Source organism: Schistocerca piceifrons, chromosome 5 (genome assembly GCF_021461385.2).
Source record: "Schistocerca piceifrons isolate TAMUIC-IGC-003096 chromosome 5, iqSchPice1.1, whole genome shotgun sequence".
In the NCBI taxonomy this organism is placed as follows: domain Eukaryota; kingdom Metazoa; phylum Arthropoda; class Insecta; order Orthoptera; family Acrididae; genus Schistocerca; species Schistocerca piceifrons.
In genome coordinates, this window is record NC_060142.1 from 252,616,378 (window position 1) to 252,642,916 (window position 26,539).

At 43.5% G+C, this 26,539-nt stretch overlaps 1 protein-coding gene across 4 annotated transcripts in view; it reads left to right on the forward strand.

Annotated features, from left to right (window-relative positions):
* LOC124799257 (ejaculatory bulb-specific protein 3-like) overlaps positions 1 to 26,539 on the forward strand; it is a 74,687-nt gene that overhangs the window by 34,834 nt on the left and 13,314 nt on the right. Inside the window, exon 3 of one of the 4 annotated variants that reach the window (XM_047262817.1) lies at positions 7,036 to 7,051. The exons of 2 other annotated variants lie outside the window; for them this stretch is intronic. Coding sequence is in view for 1 of the 2 variants with exons in the window: in XM_047262819.1 (XP_047118775.1) it covers positions 16,989 to 17,163 (175 nt within the window). In the remaining variant the exon portion in view is untranslated. Of the gene's footprint in view, positions 1 to 7,035; positions 7,052 to 16,978; positions 17,164 to 26,539 lie in introns of those variants that run through there. One more of the 4 variants, XM_047262819.1, reaches the window with a different exon arrangement.

Genomic DNA, 26,539 nt, shown 5'->3' on the forward strand with positions numbered 1-26,539 from the left:
TGGTCTCCCTCTACGATTTTTACCCTCCACGCTGCCCTCCAATGCTAAATTGGTGATCCCTTGACGCCTCAGAACATGTCCTACCAATCGATCCCTTCTTCTAGTCAAGTTGTGCCACAAGCTTCTCCTCTCCCCAATCCTATTCAGTACCTCCTCATTAGTTACGTGATCTACTCATCTAATCTTCAGCATTCTTCTGTAGCACCACATTTCGAAAGCTTATATTCTCTTCCTTTCCAAACTATTTATCGTCCATGTTTCACTTCCATACATGGCTACACTCCATACAAATACTTTCAGAAATGACTTCCTGACACTTAAATCAATACTCGATGTTAACAAATTTCTCTCCTTCAGAAACGCTTTCCTTGCCATTGCCAGTCTACATTTTATATCCTCTCTACTTCGACCATCATCAGTTATTTTACTCCCTAAATAGCAAAACTCCTTTACTACTTTAAGTGTCTCATTTCCTAATCTAATTCCCTCAGCATCACCCGACTTAATTCGACTACATTCCATTATCCTCGTTTTGCTTTTGTTGATGTTTATCTTATATCCTCCTTTCAAGATACTATCCATTCCGTTCAACTGTTCTTCCAAGTCCTTTGCTGTCTCTGACAGAATTACAATGTCATCGGCAAAGCTCAAGGTTTTTATTTCTTCTCCATGGATTTTAATACCTACTCCGAATTTTTCTTTGGTTTCCTTCACTGCTTGCTCAATATACACATTGAATAACATCGGGGAGAGGCTACAACCCTGTCTCATTCCCTTCCCAACCACTGCTTCCTTTTCATGCCCCTCAACTCTTATAACTGCAATTTGGTTCCTGTACAAATTGTAAATAGCCTTTCGCTCCCTGTATTTTACCCCTGCCTCCTTCAGAATCTGAAAGAGAGTATTAAAGTCAACATTGTCAAAAGCTTTCTCTAAGTCTGCAAATGCTAGAAAAGTAGGTTTGCCTTTCCTTAATCTAGCTTCCAAGATAAGTCGTAGGGTCAGTATTGCCTCACATGTTCCAATATTTCTACGGAATCCAAATTGATCTTCCCCGAGGTCAGCTTCTACTAGCTTTTCCATTCGTCTGTAAAGAATTCGCGTTAGTATTTTGCAGCCGTGACTTATTAAACTGATAGTTCGGTAATTTTCACATCTGTCAACACCTGCTTTTTTTGGGATTGGAATTATTATATTCTTCTTGAAGTCTGAGGGTATTTCGACTGTCTCATACATCCTGCTCACCAGATGGTAGAGTTTTGTCAGGACTGGCTCTCCCAAGGCTGTCAGTAGTTCTAATGGAATGTTGTCTACTCCCGGGGCCTTGTTTCGATTTAGGTCTTTCAGTGCTCTGTCAAACTCTTCACGCAGTATCATATCTCCCATTTCATCTTCATCTACATCCTCTTCCATTTCCATAATATTGTCCTCAAATACATCGCCCTTGTATAGACCCTCTATATACTCCTTCCACCTTTCTGGTTTCCCTTCTTTGCTTAGAACTGGGTTTCCATCTGAGCTCTTGATATTCATACAAGTGGCTCTTTTTTCTCCAAAGGTCTCTTTAATTTTCCGATAGGCAGTATCTATCTTACCAGTAGCGAGATAAGCCTCTACGTCCTTACATTTGTCCTCTAGCCATGCCTGCTTAGCCATTTTGCCCTTCCTGTCGATCTCATTTTTGAGACGTATGTATTCCTTTTTGCCTGCTTCATTTACTGCATTTTTATATTTTCTCCTTTCATCAATTACATTCAATATTTCTTCTGTTACCCAAGGATTTCTACTAGCCCTCGTCTTTTTACCTACTTGATCCTCTGCTGCCTTCACTACTTCATCCCTCAAAGCTACCCATTCTTCTTCTACTGTATTTCTTTCCCCCATTCCTGTCATTGTTCCCTTATGCTCTCCCTGAAACTCTGTACAACCTCTGGTTCTTTCAGTTTATCCAGGTCCCATCTTCTTAAATTCCCACCTTTTTGCAGTTTCTTCAGTTTTAATCTACAGTTCATAACCAATAGATTGTGGTCAGAGTCCACATCTGCCCCTGGAAATGTCTTACAATTTAAAACCTGGTTCCTAAATCTCTGTCTTACCATTATATAATCTATCTGATACCTTCTAGTATCTCCAGGATTCTTCCATGTATACAACCTTCTTTTGTGATTCTTGAACCAAGTGTTAGCTATGATTAAGTTGTGCTCTGTGCAAAATTCTACCAGGCGGCTTCCTCTTTCATTTCTTACCCCCAATCGATATTCACCTACTACGTTTCCTTCTCTCCCTATTCCTACTACCGAATTCCAGTCACCCATGACTATTAAATTTTCGTCTCCCTTCACTATCTGAATAATTTCTTTTATCTCATCATACATTTCTTCAATTTCTTCGTCATCTGCAGAGCTAGTTGGCATATAAACTTGTACTACTGTAGTACGCGTGGGCTTCGTGTTTATCTTGGCCACAATAATGCGTTCACTATGCTGTTTGTAGTAGCTTACCCGCATTCCTATTTTTATTCATTATTAAACCTATTCCTACATTATCCCTATTTGACTTTGTATTTATAACCCTGTATTCTCCTAGGGAAGCTAGAAAATCTGAAAAGGGACATGCAAAGGCTCCATATAGATATGCACCAGTATACAAAATTCAAGCAACAGTCTGCTATTTCCCCGTCCTGATTCTAATTCACTATATAATCATAAAAACTGTCAACAGATGTCGAAACGATCGTGTTCTGCACGGAAGATGGCATTCCGATCAACGGACAACCACGCCATCAATGCCGTCAGTGCACCTATCAAGCTGGGTAGCCTTTGCAGGGTGGTCCAACATCCACAGTCGCTGCGTACACAGTCTCGGACGGGGCAGTATGGCACGGAGAAGACGCGTACAGACTCTCTGAGGTGGAGGGCCAAAGGAAGAATGGAAGCAGGAGAGTCGCTAATAGATCTGGCCTGATGGCTTAATGTGAATCATTCTGTTGTTTCTCGGATAAGGCGATAGTTTATACAGGGTGTTAGAAAAAGGTACGGCCAAACTTTCAGGAAACATTCCTCACACACAAAGAAAGAAAATATGTTATGTGGACATGTGTCCGGAAACGCTTACTTTCCATGTTAGAGCTCATTTTATTACTTCTCTTCAAATCACATTAATCATGGAATGGAAACACACAGCAACAGAACGTACCAGCGTGACTTCAAACACTTTGTTGCAGGAAATGTTCAAAATGTCATCCGTTAGCGAGGATACATGTATCCACCCTCCGTCGCATGGAATCCCTGATGCGCTGATGCAGCCCTGGAGAATGGCGTATTGTATCACAGCCGTCCACAATACGAGCACGAAGAGTCTCTACATTTGGTACCTGGGGTGCGTAGACAAGAGCTTTCAAATGCCCCCATAAATGAAAGTCAGGAGAATGAGATTTTCACTCTGCAGCGGAGTGTGCGCTGATATGAAACTTCCTGGCAGATTAAAACTGTGTGCCCGACCGAGACTCGAACTCGGGACTTTTGCCTTTCGCGGGCAAGTGCTCTACCAACTGAGCTACCGAATTAGCTCAGTTGGTAGAGCACTTGCCCGCGAAAGGCAAAGGTCCCGAGTTCGAGTCTCGGTCGGGCACACAGTTTTAATCTGCCAGGAAGTTTCATATCAGCGCACACTCCGCTGCAGAGTGAAAATCTCATTCTGGAAACATCCCCCAGGCTGTGGCTAAGCCATGTCTCCGCTATATCCTTTCTTTCCGGAGTGCTAGTTCTCCAAGGTTCGCAGGAGAGCTTCTGTAAAGTTCGAAAGGTAGGAGACGAAGTACTGGCAGAAGTAAAGCTGTGAGTACCGGGCGTGAGTCGTGCTTCGGTAGCTCAGTTGGTAGAGCACTTGCCCGCGAAAGGCAAAAGTCCCGAGTTCGAGTCTCGGTCGGGCACACAGTTTCGAAAGTCAGGAGGGTTGAGGTCAGGAGAGCGTGGAGGCCATGGAATTGGTCCGCCTCTACCAATCCATCGGCCACCGAATCTGTTGTTGAGAAGCGTACGAACACTTCGACTGAAATGTGCAGGAGCTCTCCATCATGCATGAACCACATGTTGTGTCGTACTTGTAAAGGCACATGTTCTAGCAGCACAGGTAGAGTATCTCGTATGAAATCATGATAACGTGCTCCATTGAGCGTAGGTGGAACGAAACTAAAATGAGCTCTAACATGGAAATTAAGCGTTTCCGGACACATGTCCACATAACGTCTTTTCTTTATTTGTGTGTGAGGAATGTTTCCTGAAAGTTTGGCCGTACCTTTTTGTAACACCCTGTAGAGACCGAAACTGTATCCTAGAGACCAGGACATCAGAAAAAGTGGACTTATATTTGGCTGTAAGGGAACGACGGTACCGGTACTGCACTGCAACTAGCATCTGACCTTACAGCATCCCCTTGACATGTTGCATCGAGGCAAAAGGCATGCAGAAGGCTACAGCAGAGTGGCCTTTATCGTTGGAGACCTGCTGTCTATTAACCTCTGGCGTGTCTTCACAGAAGGGAACATCTAGAGTGGAACCATCAACATACCATCTGGACGATAGAACGATAGGCCAATGCTATTTTCATAGATGGGTCCCGATTTGGTCTGGAGAGTGATTCCCGACGGATTCGCATCTGCAGAGCACGTGGAACACAAGTTTGGGACCCATACATTTTGGAAAGAGACGATATTGAGGAGGATCTCTAATGTTGTGGGAAGGGATTATGTTGATCACTCGAACACCACTTCTGAAATTGTGCGGGTGAATTAGGAAGATTTGATTGCCGTCGGGTACCGTGAAGAGATCTTGGGATCTCATTCGCGGTTGTTGAAGGTGTTGTAGGCCCAGACTTAATATTGATGGACGATAATGTTTGACCTTATAGAGCACAGATGGATGATGTTCCTTTGGAAACTGAAGATGCTGTTGGTATGGTGTGGCCTGCTAGTTCTCCTGATTTGAATCCCAAAGAGCGCGTTTGAAATGCATTAGGGATACGGGTTGTAACACGGCAGTATCCACCAAACACTCTCCAATACTTGCGAGCAGCTCTGCATTAAGAATGGGCGTTATTGCCTCAACATGAGATTGTTGACATCATTAACAGGATGTCCTGTCGTTGGCAGACCTGTATTGCTGCCAGAGGCGGTCACAACACATACTGAGCACATTAACCTGCTGTCAGAATGCGTGTGCAAATCAGTTAAGTTGGAAAAAAAACGAAGGACATTTTTGTCTACCGTTACGCATGTTGCAGATGATTATTTTCTGGATTTTTTACATTGTTTCTACTTTACCATCGCCTGTTTATAATGTTTTGTGTCAAAATAAATGCAACCTTGCGAAATTTCCGTTTGTTGCTTTAATTTTTGATACAGTTTAGTAGGGGGTCAATGAAGTGAAAAGGAAAGAAGACAGGGATTTCTAGTCAGATGAATATAAAGTAATATCAACATCAGCAGAAAATGGTATAAGGGAAGTAGCATTCGTTATGAATAGGAAGGTAGGGCAGAGAGTGTGTTACTGTAAACAGTTCAGTGATAGGGTTGTTCTTATCAGAATCGACAGCACACGAGGACTGACAACGATAGATAGTTCACGTGTAGATGCCGACGTCGCAAGTTGAAGATAAAGAGATGGAGAAAGTATTTGAGAATACTGAAATGGTGGTACACTACGTAAAGGAGGATGAAAATGTAATAGTCAGGTGGGAGTGGAATGCAGTTGTAGGGGAAGAAAAGATAACAGTAGAATATGGGCTTGGGACAAGGAATGAAAGAGGAGAAAGACTAATTGAATTCTGTAATAAATTTCAGCTAGTAATAGTGAATACTCCGATCAAGAATCACAAGAGGAGGAGGTACACTTAGAAAAGGCCAGGTGATACAAACAGAGTTTAGTTACATTACATCATGGTCAGACGGAGATTGCGAGATCAGATACCGGATCGTAAGACGAACCCAAGAGCAGATATAGACTCAGATCGCACTATAGTAGTAATAAAGATCAGGCTGAAGTTTTAGAGATTAGTCAGGCAGAAACAGTAGGCCAAAGAAATGGGATACAGAGGTATTAAGTAATAACGAGATAAGCTTGAAGATCTCTAAGGCTTTAGATACAGCAACAAGGAAAAGCTCAGTAGGCAGTACAGTTCAAAAGGAATGGAAATCCTTAAAAAGGGCAATCACAGAAGTTGGAAAGAAAAACATACGCACAAAGAAGGTAACTTCGAAGAAACCATGGGTAACAGAAGAAATACATCAGTTTCTAACGTTTCCTGGCAGCACACACACTATTAATAAAATGAAATGACATTTAATTGTACTATGTACGCCACTATGAAGCAATTCGTATGTACTGTAATTGTTTAACAAAAAAATATTATTTAATTTTGTATAAAGGACATGCGTTATTATTGTAATATTTTCTGCAATAATATTCTCGATGTATTTATGATTGTAATATTTATATACTCATAATGTAATTACGAAATATGTTAATATCTGCGATAAAAAAAATGTAAAATACAGCCAAAGAGGAAAATAATGTTGTAAGATTACAAAGAGGCATTAACAATCAGCAATAGTATAAATAGGGATACATAATGTGCATTCTTTGTCGTCTTCCTCGAGAGCTGAGAGAGAGAGGAACCTGTGACGTAGCATTTTATGAATGAGTAGACTTCTTTTGTCTGTATCTATCTTTAGCCGCCATTAGAGGAGAAATTACAAAGTAATGTAAGTTTAATTATTGTTGTGGTCTAAATACATTATAATTTATCAAAATTGTGTATTACTAATGTAAATTAGCTTGCCCATGTCATCTATAATATTTCTTTAAAGAATTTTCAGAATTTTTTAGCGATTATCGTTGGTGTTGCTGGGCTGTGCCGCGACCGAACGATTTGCAGCGGCGGCACATTTAAATATTGTTCCGCTAAAAAATTAACCAAACCCGTAAATCGGGAGCAGATAAAATTAGCAGTGAATTACGAAATATTTTTCTTTTACAGCGATCCTGAGGCTGACGGAATTTCTTACTGGTTTTACATTTGTGCATTCATAGGCGGATAAATAACGTTGAAGTTGTTAATCTGTTGGTTCCTTCAATTTCTAAAGCAAGTAACTTAAACGTATAGTGAAGTGTGTTTTGTCAATGATAATTAAACGTTCAGGTCGGCTTGGCAATATTTAACCATTTTATGCTAACAGAGACAGTCTTGTGTTCCATAGCTAACGCCGGGAAGGAATTCAGTAAATATTTAAAAAATCACTGCATTTAGAAAATGTGTGCCAAGGCCGAAATACGTAAAAAATTTAATTTATATAACTTTCAACTAAATGTTCTTAATCAGTTAGTATGAATTTATCAGCATGAGAGGGTTGCTAAGGTTCACGTAATTTTAAATGTGCTTAATTCTGTCTAAATGAATTTTTATTACCACACGTAAATAAGGGGTTCTACAACAAAGTTCGTACTGAAAGAGCGAATAACAAAAATATTTAAAGCAACATTTCTTCTCTCCATTTTCAAATCCATTTTTATTCATTTTCTTTTTTACATTATATATATATATATATATATATATATATATATATATATATATATATTATTTCATTAAATTGGCGCACAGTAACGCGGGGCACGAGTAAGCAGTGGCCACAAAATACCCATGAGATAACTAGGGAATTATTGTAGTCGAACTTTGTTGGAGAACAATTAATAATTTTTCATGTATTGTATGTATTGCCTAACCAATATTGTATGGTAATACCTGTATATTATTTTTGGCATGAGAACACTATATACCCAGAGGCAAGCTGAAGAAGAGAGCTCATTATATCAAAAAATTAATTACCTACCACAATACCAGGAGGCAGCTGCACCCAAGATAGATCACCAAAAGGTAAAGTTCAGTGTAGTTGTCCTGTGGGTAGTGAAGCAGCCTCAGTGCGGTGTTCTCGGATCATTAGTGGTGTGCTTGTTGTCAGTGTTCTTTTTTAAAAATAACAGGACATTTGAGTAGTTAGTCATTGTAGTATATAATAAGCGTGTTTCAACAAATGACCATTTCTTGTGTGATTATGTCAGCGAAATCTGAGTGTTAGGATATTTAGTTCAGATTTTGTTTCTTTTGTTGACTATGGTTAGATTGCGTAGTCAGAAAGATATAAACATGGATAATGAACAACAGTTAGCAAGTAGTGATACCGAGTTAGAAAGTGAGGCACAAAGTAATGTTAGTGACGTAGTTCAGGAAGTACAAAATGAGAATCTGGGGGCAGAAGGGCAAGAAATGTTGCCACTGCCAGCCAGTGATTCAGTTGATAGTAGAAATACTGTGCCACCCACAAGCACTAGACACGGACCAGAGAGTGGTGAGGTGTCAGAAGTGCAGGCATAATGTAAGATTATGAGCAAAAGATCCGAGACCTATTAGATCCGACGACGTACCGAAAACTAAGTGCAGATCCGACGCAGCGTATCATACGGAATACGAATCGATTAATCAAGGCGTCTTCTCTGCCAGCGGACATACAGAGATACCTGCGCAACACAGAAGCCCTACCACCTCGGCTGTATGGATTACCCAGGATCCATAAGAACAACGTTCCATTAAGAACGATTGTTAGCTCTCCTGCCACACCGACGTATAATCTAGCAAAACACTTTGACCTTTCTGCTCCAGCCACACGGGGGGAAGACCGACACATACATAAAGGACTCAGGACATTTCATTGAGAAGCTGAAGAAACTGAAACTTGCACCAAACGACATCCTGGTCAGCTTTGTTGTTATTTTTTTGTTTACGATCGAAAGTGCCTCTCATTTACGCTCTGGAGCACATCGGTTCCATTGCCTCGCAAGACATCACAAAGCTCTTCCATGCATGTCTCGCTACGGGCTACTTCAAGTGGAATGGCGATTTCTACGAACAGCTGGAAGGCGTCGCCATGGGTAGTCCTCTTAGTCCAGTGGTGGCCAACTTCTTCATGGAACTATTCGAAGCACAGGCACTGGACTTGGCGACTTGCAAACCTAAGGTGCGGTACAGATACGTCAATGATACGTGGAGCCATGGTGAAGAACAGCTCGGTGACTTCCTAAGACACCTGAACAGCCTCCATCCCAACATAAAATTTACCAAGGAAGTAGAAAGGACAAAAAAACTGCCATTTCTAAATGCGATGGTCACAACGGATGGCGAAAACCTGGGACACATCGTGTATCGAAAATCGACACAAACGGACCGATACCTGCACAAACTATCAAACCACCACCCGAGTCAGAAAAGAGGCATGATTAATACGCTCGTAACGCGAGCAGTACGAATATGTGAGCCGCAGCACCTCAGACGAAAAATGCAACACCTGGAAAGTGTTCTGAGGAGCAATGGGTACTCCACAAATTATATCAGAAGTTTAACAGCCAAACTCTCGGCGAAGTAAGGAATCAGAAAAAGAAATGTCGGATACGGCCTTTGGGCTATGAGCACTATGGGACTTAACATCTATGGTCGTCAGTCCCCTAGAACTTAGCACTACTTAAACCCAACTAACCTAAGGACATCACACAACACCCAGTCATCACGAGGCAGAGAAAGTCCCTGACCCCGCCGGGAATCGAACCCAGGAACCCGGGCACGGGAAGCGAGAACGCTAAAGCACGACCACGAGCTGCGGACCGGTACGGTCTTCCTGCCATACATTCCCAGAGTGACGGACAGAATCGGCCGTATATTGCGCAAACCTGGCGTAAAGACGATCTTCACACCAACAAGGAAGAGCAAAGAGTGTCTTAGGCCGGCAAAGGAGAAGAGGGACCCACTTGCAATGTCGGGAATATACCGTATACCATGCACATGTCCGAGCGGTTCTGGGCGCTACAGTCTGGAACCGCGCGACCGCTACGGTCGCAGGTTCGAATCCTGCCTCGGGCATGGATGTGTGTGATGTTCTTAGGTTAGATATGTTTAAGTAGTTCTAAGTTCTAGGGGACTGATGACTACAGAAGTTAAGTCCCATAGTTCTCAGAGCCATTTCAACCATGCACATGCGGAAAAGTTTATATTGGAATGACTGGACGAACAATCAACACCAGGATCAAAGCACATAAGCGACATTGCAGGTTGAGGCAGGTGGAGAAATCGGCCGTGACAGAGTACGCACTGAGTGAGACCGACCACGGTAAAATTCGCCGACACGGAAGTTCTGACTGTAGAGAAGCACTATGAAACGCGCTTGTTCAGAGAAGCTGTAGAAATACAAAAACACGCGAACAGCTTCAACAACGTATCCTGGCTTCCCGCACTGCAGCGAACGACCGTCGCAGGTAGCAAGAGGAGAACCGCACCGCGGAGAAGCCCTCGGACGGTGGCGCGCCCGGTACATGTACAGGGTGTTACAAAAAGGTACGGCCAAACTTTCAGGAAACATTCCTCACACACGAATAAAGAAAAGATATTATGTGGACATGTGTCCGGAAACGCTTAATTTCCATGTTAGAGCTCATTTTAGTTTCGTCAGTATGTACTGTACTTCCTCGATTCACCGCCAGTTGGCCCAATTAAAGGAAGGTAATGTTGACTTCGGTGCTTGTGTTGATATGCCACTCATTGCTCTACAGCACTAGCATCAAGCACATCAGAATGTAGCATCAACAGGTTACTGTTCATCACGAACGTGGTTTTGCAGTCAGTGCAGTGTTTACAAATGCGGAGGTGGCAGATGCCCATTTGATGTATGGATTAGCACGGGGCAATAGCCGTGGCGCGGTACGTTTGTATCGAGACGGATTTCCAGAACCAAGGTGTCCCGGCAGGAAGACGTTCGAAGCAATTGATCGGTGTCTTAGGGAGCACGGAACATTCCAGCCTATGTCTCGCGACTGGGGAAGACCTAGAACGACGAGGACACCTGCAATGGACGAGGTAATTCTTCGTGCAGTTGACGATAACAATAATGTCAGCGTCAGAGAAGTTGCTGCTGTACAAGGTAACGTTGACCACGTCACTGTATGGAGAGTGCTACAAGAGAACCAGTTGTTTCCGTACCATGTACAGCGTGTGCAGGCACTATCAGCAGCTGATTGGCCTCCACGGGTATACTTCTGCGAATCGTTCATCCAACAATGTGTCAATCCTCATTTCAGTGCAAATGTTCTGTTTACGGATGAGGCTACATTCCAATGTGATCAAATTGTAAATTTTCACAATCAACATGTGTGGGCTGACGAGAATCCGCACGCAATTGTGCAATCACGTCATCGACACAGATTTTCTGTGAACGTTTGGGCAGGCATTGTTGGTGATGTCTTGATTGGGCCCCATGTTCTTCCAGCTCGCTATCATGATTTCATACGGGATACTCTACCTGTGCTGCTAGAACATGTGCCTTTACAAGTACGACACAACATGTGGTTCATGCATGATGGAGAGCTCCTGCACATTTCAGTCGAAGCGTTCGTACGCTTCTCAACAACAGATTCGGTGACCGATGGATTGGTAGAGGTGGACAAATTCCATTTCCTCCACGCTCTACTGACCTCAACCCTCCTGACTTTCATTTATGGGGGCATTTGAAAGCTCTTGTCTACGCAACCCCGGTACCAAGTGTAGAGACTCTTCGTGCTCGTATTGTGGACGGCTGTGATACAATACGCCATTCTCCAGGGCTGCATCAGCGCATCAGGGATTCCATGCGACGGAGGGTGGATGCATGTATCCTCGCTAACGGAGGACATTTTGAACATTTCCTGTAACAAAGTGGAGTCACGCTGGTACGTTCTGTTGCTGCGTGTTTCCATTCCATGATTAATGTGATTTGAAGAGAAGTAATGCAATGAGCTCTATGGAAAGTAAGCGTTTCCGGACACATGTCCACATAACATATTTTCTTTCTTTGTGTGTGAGGAATGTTTCCTGAAAGTTTGGCCGTACCTTTTTGTAACACCCTGTAGTCTGCGGCCGCGAGCTCGGCTCCAGTTCACCACCGGCAATGGAGGGCGAAGCTTTGACAATGCCAGCCACTCGTGCTGGCGAAACGTCAGTAAAATCATTAGATGAACGTCGGCCGAAGAACCCGAGACAGAAGCCAATAGTCAGTTTGGTACCAAGAAATGTAGAAGTTTGGTTTGGAAGTTTGCCAGAGAACTCTGTGTGACCGTGTAAATCCTGAATCCAAGTCCCTGGCTGCCGTCAGTTAACTTGTGGGTACCACCTGGCGTTTAGTTGTTATTCCTCGTACGAGTAATGGTTGCTTATAAACTTGATGGTCCGGCGGTTCCACTGGGATATTACACTGAAGAGATAAAGAAACTGGTATACCTGACTAATATCGTGTAGGGCCCCCACCCCCTTAACATTGACTCGACTAATGTCTGAAGCAATGCTGGAGGGAATTGACATAATGAATCCTGCAGGGCTGTCCATAAACACGTCGGAGTACGAAGGGGTGGAGATCTCTTGTGAACAAGCACATTGCGAGGCATCCCAGATATGCTCAGTAATGTTCGTGTCTGGGAAGTTTGGTGGACAGCGAAGGTTCTAAACTCAGAAGAGTGTTCCTGAATCCACTCTATAGCAATTATAGAGGGGGGTGTCGCATTGTCCTGTTGTAATTGCCCAAATCCGTCGGAATTCACAATGGACATGAATGGATGCAGGTGATCAGACAGGATGCTTACGTACGCGTCACTTGTCCTAGTCGTATCTAGACGTATCAGGGGTCCCATATCACTCCAACTGCACACGTCGCACACCAGATTGAACAGTCCCTTGCTGACATGCAGGGTAAATGGATTCATTAAGTTGTCTCCATAACCGTAGACGTCCCTCCGTTCGATACAATTTGAAACGAGACTCGTCCGACCAGGCAACACGGTTCCAGTCATCAACAGTCTAATGTCGATGTTGACGGGCCCGGGCGAGACGTAAAGCTTTGCGTCGTGCAGTCATCAAGAGTAGAAAAGTGGGCTTTCGGCTTCTAAAGCCCATATTGACGCTGTTTCGTTGAATGGTTCGCACGCTGACACTTGTTGATGGCCTAGCATTGAAATCTGCAGTAATTTGCGGAAGGGTTGCACTTGTGTAAAGTTGAACGATTCTCTTCAGTCGTCGTCCGTCCCACTCTTGCAGGATCTTTTTTCTGCCGCAGCGATGTCGGAGATTTGATGTTTTACCGGATTCCTGATATTCACGGTACACTCGTGAAATGCTCAAACGGGAAAGTCCCCACTTCATCGCTACCTAGGAGATGCTGTGTCCCATCGCTCGTGCGCCGACTGTAACACTAAGTTCAAACTCATTTAAATACTGATAACCTGCCACTGCAGCAGCAGTCACCGATCCAACAACTGCACCAGCCACTTGTTTTCTTACATAGGCGTTGCCGACTGCAGTGCCGTATTCTGTCTGTTTACATATCCCTGTATTTGAATACGCATGCCTGTAACAGTTTCTTTGGCTCTTCAGTGTAAAAGTAGTATACCCAACTTCTCCTCAATGGTGTACATGTCTGCACGCAACGAATTTTAAAGCAGGAATGTGCGCGGCCTGCAGGGCAGACAAGTAACAGGCAAATGTGTTGACATTTGACGCAGCATAGCACGAGAGGTTTGCTTGGTGGTGTTAGCACCGGTAATGCAGATTTTAGGCACCGTGTTCGCAAATACTTGAACTTCTCTCGATTTTTTGTTTACTACAGGCTTAAAAGTCAATATTCGTAAAGGCTATATCAAAGCTGTTGTCTTCTCAAGAGCTCTCGAATGGTTTTATAAAAAGTATACGGTTCCATTTAAAGAAACCTACTTCTTTCAGTACCTCAATTGATACCAGCGCTAAAAACATAAGAAATAGGAAAAGAAAAATACGTGCCTTTCGACGCTCTAACATTTGCCGAAGCCGCGTTTCGATGTGCGTAACCCTTCAAGAAATAAAAGGAGTGTTGGGTCTTCCGTGACTCACCCTTTATAAGGGACTCCTACTACGCATGTAGAAAACTATAATAATATATTTATATTTCCGACCAGAAACTTGACTACTATTATTGTCCTCTTAGAAGAAATTTTCTCAGTAGTTTTTCAGGATCAGAATGGGCAAGTTGCTACAACTTCAGCCTATAAAAGAGGTGTGCGGTGTCTGTCAGCCTGTCATCCATACCGCAAGATGCCCAGAGGTTGTCCTGTATGCTGCTGTTTGATACACTGTGGTGGACGCCGATTTTCTGTTGGATGCCACATACGTAAACGTCCGTCATTGAATCCAACGCACAATCTTTTCTTCTCATTACAAACAGCTTGGAGATATTCATCTCCCCATTTGTTATTCTCACTCCGGAGACGGAAACACGTTTTTTTTTAAAAAAAAATTCCATGGTCCGTCCGTACTCTAGATGCAACACAGGACACAACGTGCGCTGCGAGCACCGTGTTGTCACAATTTTTACTCGTTTGGTGCGGCCGTCCAGGTGTGAGTCATTTTGCCACTGCCTTTTGGTTGAAGCATTTTGTGAATAAGGGACGACAGGTGGTCTGGTGTTCCGGCCAGGGAAGTATGATATCAACAGGAAAACAGTCATATTGAAATACTGCTTTTAGAAAGTAAATGATTTAGACGAAGATAGAATAGTTCTGAAACATTTCTTTTCTGTTGCTTGGTTCTTATACATCACTCGAAGGCATTCTTCTGTTTGTCGGACAGTCTGACTTCTTATCTCAGAGCAACGTAGCTTTACATGGTTTAATAAATACGTGTGTCGACGAGTGACAGGAGATACATGTGGCACTTTCATTGAACGCGTATTTGCCTTCCAAAAACAGATAGTTATGTAAATACCTGACATTGTCAACTGAAGAGCGGTTAGTTAATTCAATGAAAAGAAAGATTCTGATATGAAGTTTTTAATTGCCTCGATTTTCGACAGGACTAAGCTGCCATCTTTATGTGAAGTCATCCTGGGCAATAAATTACACGTTTGTTTTCGCACCATCGAAATGGGCTCATAATAAACAGAGAGTAGAACATTAAAAACTCTAATAAACAGCTAGTTTTATTATGATTGATAAATGAACTCATACTAAAAAGAGAATAGAACGTTAAAAATATGAAGACATGACTATTTTTTATTATGAGTCCGTTTCGATGGCACGGAAACCAACCTGTGGTTTATTGCACAGCGTGATTTCGTAACGGTACTCTGTGGATCTGAAGATGGCAGCTTACTCTTGTTGAAAGTAATTCAGTGTACATGGACGCCATCATGGAAGTAGAAGAAAAGTTCATATCAGAAGCTTTCTTTGCATTGAGATAGTTATGTCACATGTGGAAGGTTATATCATGCGTGCCTTTTTATTTATCTCCTGAGGAATTGAGCTGCGACGATGAAACATGACGGTGTTAGCCCTTCTGCACATATTCGCCTTTCGATGTGATACAGTTTCACCAGCGATGGATGGTTTGTCGAATACATTGGGTGTAGAATTTTGCGTGTTGGCAGTTCTGGAAACTTTCCATCTCGAAAATCACGTCTCTGTCATCCGGGAAATATTTACCACACAAAAGTTTCTTCATCCAAGGGAAGAGTAAGAAAGCACTGTCAGGGGGATACGGGTAATCAGGCAAAATCTTATAGCCCACAGAAGTAGAATGTGTGACAGAGTCCCATGCAGATTGAGCTGGGGCGTTGCCGTGAAGCAAAAACCCACTCCTTGACAGCTCCCACCCCAGGCGTTTCGTCTTGACAATCAACCGTCACCTTGTCGGTAGATTCGAGTGTGCCCCATACGAGCATAGTCTATTAGCTACATCCCATGGAAGTCTGTAAGTGCATTCAGCATCGCCTTATCCTTTGATGGTTCGGTTTTCGCCTTTTTCGGTGGTTGTGAATCAACATGTCTCCACTGTTTGCACTGCTTCTTTGTCTCAGGTTTATAGTGCTGCATCCAGCTCTGGTCCATGGTGATCGTATTCCAGAATACATCATTTGGAATGTCCTAAGACAGCTGCAAAATATGCGCGGCTGTCTCGATTCGGAGGGAGTTTAGTTTAATTTATATTTCGCGGAACCCAGCCAGCGCGGATCTTTGCCATGTTCAAATCTTCGTGCAACATGCTTAAAACTGATCCATGACTGATTTTCACTTTTTCCACCGTCCTGTTGATTATGATACGACGGTTTTCGAGGACCAGGTGGAGTATCGCCTTCTTGGACACTGCGGTGGCTAGTAATAATACGGTTAACTAAAACACTCTGAATGCCAACGGCCTTACCGCAGTGGTAACACCGGTTCTCGTCGTATCAGCACTGTCGGGCTGGGTTAGCACTTGGATGGGTGAGCATTCGGTCTGCCGAGCGCTGTTGGCAAGTGAGATGAACTCAGCCCTTGTGAGGCAAATTGAGGGGCTACTTTATAGAGAAGTAGCGGCTCCAGTCTCGTAAACTTCCATACGGCCAGGAGAGCGGTGTGCTCGTTCATTACAAAATATAGGTTCAGCTCCACATATAGGACTCGATACATCACATTACCAAAGACAAAAATGCGACTTATTTAAATGTAGAGAATAGAACTTTGAACGATGATGACTTTTGGACTGTTAGTACAATTAGTAGAATGTCTAATTGTCAGTTGTGGATATAGGAGCAACCTGAAGGCGCATGCTTGTGCTACTTGAAGGATTTAAGAAAAATTAGTTTCCAAGAACGGATAATCCATGCACAATATGAGTTACGCTCTTTGCAGAAAGCCACAGGCGGATGTAATTTTATGATGCTTGTGCATTTTCCTTGTTATAGAGGAAAAATTACCAAACAACGCCACCTCTTAATGCATTAAACATGGGGTCACTAGGTCTTCTCAGAAATTCCTTGTAGTACGTCATTCATATTAGAAGTCGTTTCCCGTAGTATATAAGGGAATATAAGTTCGCACAGCAGCAGTCAACGGCGAACATTTGCAAGTAGTGTCAAAATGCAGAACTTGGTCTTGTATGTGACATTTCTAGCCGTGGCCAGTGGCTGCATCACCACATTCAAAGCCGATGTACAGCAGGTGCATGTCAATGAACATGTGTTCAGGAAGGACCATGAGTGTCTCGTCTCAGACTCCGACGTCGCTTGCACTGCCGAGGGCAAAGGCCTCAAAAGTAAGTGGACCCTCGATACGAGGGTAAAATAAAACGTTTGGTAACAAACAGATGATATAACACTTTTATGGGTAAAGAAGAAGTATTAAATAATGGAAAATCCAGGATGGAATAATGATGATAGGTCACAAGCAGGCACAACAAAATACTACTAAACGCTTAAGCTTCCCCCACACATCCGCATTCACGCAGGCGTAGCTCACACACAGATGACCATTGTCTCTGGCTGCTGAGGCCAGCCTCTGAGGCCGAGTGGAGGGTCGGAGCAAAAGGATTCGTCGACTATGTAATGATCCTGGATGCAGATTTCTAGATTATCGTTATCGTGTGAGGATTTGTAGGACTCCCCTTGATAGGACACGGGTACGCTACACAAAGGAAGCAGCTATTCGGGTTGCAGACTTGTTGTAGAGTGCACATGAGGTTTTTTTAGGCTAGACAGTAGTTTCAGGTGATCTGATGAACCGTCGCCAGCCAATAAGCACGAAGAAAGTCTGAGTACAGACACTTCGACTATCAAAATTTTATCAGCAAACTGTCGAAGTATTCATAGTAAAGTTCCCGAATTTACTGCCCTCCAGGACAATTCTCATTCTCAAATTAATCTTGGGACCGAGAGGTGATTGAAACCCAAAGTGGGAAGCTCTGAGATGTTTAGCAAGCTGCTGAACGTATATCGGAAAGCTAGATAAGAGGCCGTAGAAGGGAGAGAGTTCATTGCAGTTGACAAAATATTATCGCCATTGAGGTTGAAGCTGCGTGCGACAGTAAAGTAGTCACTTATAGCAGGTGCAGGTGAAACCAAGTTATTTGTTGCATTTTTGTACTGGCCACCCGACTCCTCTATTACAGTTCTTGAGTCATTCAAAGAAAGTCTGCTGTCATTACCGCGGAAAGTATCGTCGTAACTGCCGTCCGCTTCACATCTGCTGTGCAGCAAGCCACGTAAATTTAAGTATTGACTGTGTTTTTCTTACTTGCCACTTTTTTTCTGTGTGATTTTGCTTTTAGGAAGCTTTAATTTTCGAGTACTAGTAATAGTGTTCCATAGATTTCGTGTCTGTTTTGAATACAATCCAGAGACAGACAGTGCTTATTTTCATCGTTTCCAACAAGAAGTGTCTAGTAACCACAGATTAGTCAGCTATCAGCCGCCTATAGTGAATTGGCAGTCTAGTTAAAAGTTGATTAACTCTCTACAGTAAATTGTTGATTTCTTAGGATGGATAGGATGTGTGACTGTTGTGTACGGACGCAGGAGGAGCTGGCCACTGTTCGCGAACAGCTGAACGTGCTGATGGCCGCGGTCAGCCGTCTTCAGGCTGCTGCCTCGGAGTGTAGCGGCAGTGGGGACTCTGGTGCGTCGCATGGTACACCCGAGGTGTTACATGCTTCACCCACGGTCCCTGCTGTCGAGACATCTTCGCTGGTACAGGGCGCGGTTGGGCCACCCTCTCTCCTAGGGGAGTGGCGGGTTCAGCGGCGTTCGCGTCGCACGAGGCGGAGGGTCAATGTGGAGACTGGCCGTGTGGCGTCGCCCGCTCTGCCTGTGAGTGGACATGTGGCCGCTCCTTCAGCAAGGTCCGAGCAGGCACACGGGGAGGAGCGGCTTATTAATGATTGGGAGCTCCAGTGTTAGGTGGGTGCTGGGAGCCCCTTAGGTAAATAGCGGAAACGTCGGGGAAGAAGGCCAGTGTTCACTCTGTCTGCTTGCTGGGGGGGTCTCATCCGAGATGTGGAGGAGGCTCTGCCGGCGGCAATAGAGAGCACTGGGTGCACCCGACTGCAAATTGTTGCTCATGTTGGCACCAATGACTCCTGCCGTCTGGGTTCAGAGGTCATCCTCGGTTCGTACAGGCGGTTGGCGGAGTTGGTGAAGGCGGAAAGCCTCGCTCGCGGGGTGGAATCTGAGCTAACTATCGTTCCCAGAACCGATCGCGGTCCTCTGGTTTGGAGCCGAGTGGAAGGCTTAAACCAGAGGCTCAGACGATTCTGCGGAGATCTGGGGTGCAAATTTCTCGACCTCCGCTATCGGGTGGAGAAATGTAGGGTCCTCCTGAATAGGTGAGGCGTGCACTACACGTAGGAAGCGGCTACAAGGGTAGCGGAGTACGTGTGGAGTGCACAGGGGGGTTTTTTAGGTTAGAGAATTCCCTCCCTTGGCCCGACAAGACGCCTCCTGAGACGCGACAAAGTAGTAGAAGCTGTTTCACACAGGAAGACTGCACTGTAGTTCCTTCTCTAGATTTTCGCACAGATGACAAAATGGTAGATATCGAAATAGATGACAGAGGGATTGAAAAACAATTAAAATCGCTCAAAAGAGGGAAGGCCGCTGGACCTGATGGGATACCAACTCGATTTTACACAGAGTACGCGAAGGAACTTCCCCCATTCTTGCAGCGGTGTACCGTAGCTCTCTAGAAGAGCATAGCGTTCCAAAAGATTGGAAAAGGGCACAGTTCATCCCCGTTTCCAAGAAGGGACGTCGAACGGATGTGCAGAATTATAGACCTATATCTCTAACGTCGATCAGTTGTAGAATTTTGGAACACGTATTATGTTCGAGTATAATGACTTTTCTGGAGACTAGAAATCTACTCTGTAGGAATCAGCATGGGTTTCGAAAAAGACGATCGTGTGAAACCCAGCTCGCGCTATTCGTCCACGAGACTCAGAGGGCCATAGTCACGGGTTCACAGGTAGATGCAGTGTTTCTTGACTTCCACAAGGCGTTTGATACAGTTCCCCACAGTCGTTTAATGAACAAAGTAAGAGCATATGGACTATCAGACCAATTGTGTGATTGGATTGAAGAGTTCCTAGAAAACAGAACGCAGCATGTCATTCTCAATGGAGAGAAGTCTTCCGAAGTAAGAGTGATTTCAGGTGTGCTGCAGGGGAGTGTTGTAGGACCGTTGCTATTCACAATATATATAAGTGACCCTGTGGATAACATTGGAAGTTCACTGAGGCTTTTTGCGGATGATGCTGTAGTATATCGAGAGGTTGTAAGAATGGAAAATTGTACTGAAATGCAGGAGGATCTGCAACGAATTGACGCATGGTACAGGGAATGGCAATTGAATCTCAATGTAGACAAATGTAATGTGCTGCGAATACATAGAAAGAAAGATCCTTTATCATTTAGCTACAATATAAGCAGGTCAGCAACTGGAAGCAGTTAATTCCATATATTATCTGGGAGTAGGCATTAGCAGTGATTTAAAATGGAATGACCATATAAAATTAATTGTCGGTAAAGCAGATGCCAGACTGAAATTCATTGGAAAAATCCTAAGGAAATGCAGTCCAAAAACAAAGGAAGTAGGTTACAGTACACCTGTTCGCCCACTGCTTGAATACTGCTCACCGGTGTGGGATCCGTACCAGATGGGGTTGATGGAGGAGATAGAGAAGATCCAACGGAGAGCAGCGCGCTTCATTACAGGATCATTTAGAAATCGCGAAAGCGTTACGGAGATGATAGATAAACTCCAGTGGAAGACTTTGCAAGGAGAGACGCTCAGTAGCTCGGTACGGGCTTTTGTTGAAGTTTCGAGAACGTACCTTCACCGAGAAGTCAAGCAGTATATTGCTCCCTCCTATGTATATCTCGCTAAGAGACCATGAGGATAAAATCGGAGTGATTAGAGCCCACACAGGGGAATACCGACAATCTTTCTTTCCACGAAGAATACGAGACTGGAATAGAAGGGAGAACCGATAGAGGTACTCAAGGTACCCTCCGCCACACCATGTCAGGTGGCTTGCGGTGTATGGATGTAGATGTAGATGTAGAAATATCCACGTCGAGTAATACAAGTTGTAGGCGACTTTAACCTACCGAGTACAAACTGGGATGCCTAAGGATTCACTGCGTGAGCTACAGACAGACGGTCATGCGAAATACTTTTGAGTACGTTACCTGAAAACTGTCTTGAGGAGCTAGCTCGGTACCCCACACGCAGACATGGTGGGCAGTTGACTGCTGATGGTACCGTGGTGTGCGGTAAGGCGTCGCTATATGAGGATACAGGATGACTAAGCCAAAATTTCTAGTTGGTGTGATGAGTGGCAGCTAGTTATAAATGTAGAAAAATGTAAGATAATGCGGATGAGTTGGCGGAACAAACCTAAAATGTTCGGATACAGCTCCCGTAGTGTCCTGCTTGACGCAGTCACATTGTTTAAACATCTGAGCGTAGCGTTGCAAAGCGATGTGAAATGGAACGAGCATGAGAGGATTGTGATAGGATAGGCTAGTGGTCGATTTCGGTTTATTAGAAGAATTCTAGGAACGTGCGGTGCATCTGTACAGGAGACTGCTAGTAGGACGCCAGTGAAACCTGTTCTTGATTACTGCTAGAGTGTTTTGGATTCGTAACAGTTCGGATTAAAGGAATACGTCGAAGCAATTCAGAGGCGGGCAGCTAGTTTTGTTACTGGTAGGTTCGAGCAACACGGAGATGTTTCGGGAACTCAAATGGGAATTAATGCAGGGAACGCGATTTTCGCTTCGAGGCACACTACTGAGAAAATTTAGAGAACCGGCATTTGAAGATGACTGCAGAACGAGTCTGTTGTCTCCAACATACATTGTACGTAAGGACCACGAAAATAAGATACGAGAAACTAGGGCTCATACGGAGTAATGTAGACATTCGTTTTACCCTCGTTCTGTCTGCGAATGGAACAGAAAAAGAAATGACTAGTGGTGGCGAAGTGCACCCTCCACCAGGTACCGTAGGGAAGCTTGCGAAGTTGGATTGATTGGGGGAGGAGACCAGACAGCGAGGTCATCGATCTCATAGATACTGCGAAAAGGAATAGTTCAGTAGGCAGCTCAATTGAAGAGGAATGGAAATCTATGGAAATCTCTAAAAAGAAGGTGGAAAGAAAAACATAGGTAAAAAGATAACTCCGAAGAAGCCATAGGCAACAGAAAAAATAGTTTAAATGATCGGTGAATGAAGGAAGTAGAAAAATCTTCAGGGAAACTCAGGAATACAGAAATCTAAGTCGCTTGGGAATGAAATAAATAGGAAGTGCAGGAAAACTAAGGCGAAATGCCTGCAAGAATAACGCGAAGAAATCGAAAAAGAAATGATTATCTTAATTACTGACTCAGCACATATAATCTAATTTCGGTGAAATTATAAGCTGGCTTGGTAACGGTAAGAGTGAACTGGAAATTCCATTGTTAAATGCAGAGGAGAGAGCTAGTAGGTGGAAAGAGCATATTGAAAGCCTCTGTTAGGGGAGAGACTTGATGATGTTATAGAGGAAGTAACAGGAGTCGATAGAGAGGAAATAGGGGATACAGTACTATAATCGAAATTTAAAAAAGCTTTGGAAGACTTAAAATGAAATGAGGCAGATGGGATAGATATCATTCCATCAAAATTTCTGAAATCATTTGGGGAAGTGGCAACAAAACGACTGTTCACTTTGGTGTACAGGATGTATGAGTCTGGCGATATACCACACCACTTTCGGAAAAATATCATCCGCACTATTCCGAAGACTGCGAGATCTGAAAATTGCGAGAATTATCCCGCTATCAGCTTAGCACCTCATGCATCCAAGTTACTGACAAGAATAATATGCAGAAGAATTAAAAAGAAAATTGAAGACGTATCAGATGACAATCAGTTAGGCTTTAGGAAAAGTAAGTGCACGAGAGAGACAGTTCTCACGCTGCGGTTGATAATGGATGCAAAATTAAAGAAAAATCAAGACGCGTTCAGTGGATTTGCCTGGCTGGAAAAGGCGTTCGAAAATCTCAAGTGGTGCAGGATATTCCAAATTCTGAGGAAAATAGGGGTAGCTACAGGGAGAGACTGATGATGTACAACATGTACGAGAGCCAAGAGGGAATAACAACACTGAAAGTCCAAGAACGAAGTGCTCGGCTTAAAAAGGTTATGAGAAAGCAATTTAGTTTTTCTTCCTTTTCATCGAAATAGCAGTGACGGAAAAACAGTTTCAAGAGCGGAATTAAAATTCAGAGTGAAAGAATATCAATGATAAGACCCATTGATGGCATTATTATCCTCAGTGACAGTGTAGAAGAATTACAGGACCTGATGAATGGAATGAACAGTCTAATGAATACACTACATGGATTGAGAGTAAATCGACGAAAGATGAAAGTAATGAGAAGTAGCAGAAATGAGAACTATGAGAAACTTAACATCAGAATTGGGAATCACGTAGTAGACGAAGTTAAGCAGGTCTGCTAACTACGCGTAAAATTACCCATCATGGACGGTGCAAGGAGGACATAAAAAGCTGACTAGCACTGACAAAAAGGGCATTCCTTGCCAAGAGAAGTCTACTTGTATTTCTGACAACGTACGTTTGGAGCACAGCGTTATATGGCAGTGAAACATGGACTGTGAAAAAACCGGAACAGAAGGGAATTGAAACATCTGAGAAGTTGAAAATTAGGTGGACTGATAAAGTCCGCTGCTCGTGGTCTCGCGGTAGCGTTCTCGCTTCCCGAGCACGGGGTCCCAGGTTCGATTCCCGGCGGGGTCAAGGATTTTTCCTGCCTCGAGATGACTGGGTGTTGTTGCGTCGTCCTCAACATCAACATCATCATCATTCATCGCCTAGTACGGCGGTGCGGGTCTCCCGCATCGTTCCCCTACGCTCCGTCACGGATTATGGGACTTCATGATCATCATGATAAGGTAAAGACAGGATCGGAGAGGAAACGAATATATGGCAAACACTGACAAGAAGAAGGGACAGGATTAAGCGGCAGAGGGTATGGCGTAAGTAAAAAAAGAACCATCAGTGATGCCTATTATTATGTTGTCCGTTCCTCAATACCAATGCGCAAAGGCCAAAAGAAGGTATGTTTCACTTTTCTCCAGTGTGAATGGTTTCTTAAACGTGAAATTTAAAATTTCCGCTTCCTCTTTGTTATCTTGAACTGCCACCCCAGACTGGTCAGTGAGGCGCTGGATAGAAGCCTCCGACACTCTTAACAGTTTTACAACTGTAACAATCTCGGGTTCGGCAAGATCTTTTGGTAAGGTATGACGGTGGTAGTTATATTCTTCGTGCGTCGATCTTTTTACAGGCGCACGATTCTGTACTAACTTTGGCTGCCGTCATTCGGGTATTCTCTCTTGAACCGAATGTGCAAAAGGATTTGCTTCCTCAGTCGTTTCAGAATTTTGTTGACAAACCACAGTGGGTCTTTTTCGTATTAATCCACTCATTGGACACATACTTCTCCAGAGCTCAATTTACAGGCCGCTCCTATTTTACCCAAAGTTCCTCTACATCCGTCATACTGTAACGAAATGATACTTCATTGTTCAAGAGGGTGCTAACAACTGTTATCTGCTCTTATTGGCACAAGTATTTTGCTGGACTTCTTGGCTGAATTATTGACTTAAGTAACAACCGTCGCTATGATGACATCGTAATCACTATTACCTGTCTCTGTACTCACACCGTGGATAAGGTCAGGTCTGTTTATAATTACAAGGTGTAAAATATTTCCATTGCGTGTGGGTTGTCTATGTGGCGTCTTTAATTTTGGGTGGCATGGCATTTTGCTGGTGCCACTAACTTCCTGGGCTGTAGATATAAATCCTGATCATATATCACAGGCTACGGTCTTTGGACGAGGAGGGTGCGGTTTTTTGTGTTTTGGCGGGCCCTGGGACTGACAATTAGCTGGAGGCCATACGGCTGGCAGGTTGCTGCTTTGGAGGACTCCTGCTATCCGGTACGGGCCTCGAGGAGCCGCGAGGCTTAAATTGGTCGGAGGAAAGTTTTCCCGGCTGGATTAAGGATTCATAGCGGCGAGTTGCGGGAAGAGCAGCGGATACCGCGTGCGATCTGGTCAGCAAGCTCCAGGCTAATTGTGCAAGCTCAAATTTTACGGTAGCTGAAAGATCGCCTGTATGAATTGGAGGCAATAACACCCCTGCTTGGAGTCCAGGAAGACACGGCATCTGCGTACTTGAGTGGAGGCCATATTTTTTGCAAGTGTACGAGCATTCTCTGTTCTAAATTGAATTGATGAGACTGAAATTGCAACATAGTCTTTATTGAAGAACTGCTACGGTCGCAGGTTCGAATCCTGCCTCGGGCATGAATGTGTGTGATGTCCTTAGGTTAGTTCGGTTTAAGTAGTTCTAAGTTCTAGGGGACTGATGACCACAGATGTTAAGTCCCATAGTGCTCAGAGCCAGCCTTTATTGAAGACCATAGTAATTTGATTTGTAGGTGCTGATGTTTCACCTTGTTAGTTTTCTAATAATTTTAAGGACTGTTAAGCTTGTAATTCGTATGTGTAGTCACTTCCGGAATAACTTAATATTGCCTGCATTCTAAACATTCTCGTCTGTACCCTACTTCGGCCAGATCGCTTTTCCCTTCCGACATGAGTTGGCAGAGTTGGTCGGACAGCGGATGACGCAGTCATGTTTTCTGGGCCCGGAGCAGAGAAGTGTTTTCTTTCTGCTGCGACGACACTTTTTTCAGTCGTCGTCCGACACCTAGGTTAGCCCGCAATTAGACGCCTCTATCAGCCGCCTCGTACTGGCTCAAGCTACGTGAATTTGGTAGTTTGATACGTGTCACGGCGAAGTATCGCTAATTAATTCCGGAACTATTGATCTACGGAGAATTGTGAATTCACCAAAAATTTAAACTTTAAGGGGTATTCTGCAAATGCGAAATTCCTTCTGACTATATTTGCTCTTTAATTACTTGTTTTTACTTATGAGTATGAAGGTTTTTTTTTTTTTTTTTTTTTTTTTTTTCATCCACAGCCATTAGCTAACTCCATTCATTGTGAACTTAGCTGCGTCTTGCCTGTTGGATATAACAGCCACCGCTGTAATTTGTTAACTTTATTGTATTTTGAGGGATTCTGTATTTATTTAAGGGTCATTATTAATTTTTCTGCTGGTGTGTGTACCAGTACCATTATTTTGGGAGATTGTGTATTGTATTCCTTAAGGGATTTTATTAAGGTTTATAAACCCTAAGTGCTTTTCTACAGCGTCAGTCAGTGGCCTGACTTGTATTATTTCTGTATTTCAGGTGGGCGTTGTCTATTTGTTTAAAATTTTATCTATGCTTGGGAATTGCTAGCACTTTCAGTGGCAGTCATTTTTAATTCATTTTACTGGCAAAACTTAGTTTGTTGAACCATCTTGCAGTCACAGCTAGTTGTTGTGACTTCTTACTTGCATCTGTGCATTCGTAGTTTTGATCCCTGTTCTTGATGGTATAAATTGTTAAAGTTTTTTCATTAATGAATTGTTCCAGTTCAAGATCTTTAAATTATTGTGAGCGCTGTTATTTATTTTTGACAAGGCTATTTAATTTGTAATAGTAGTGA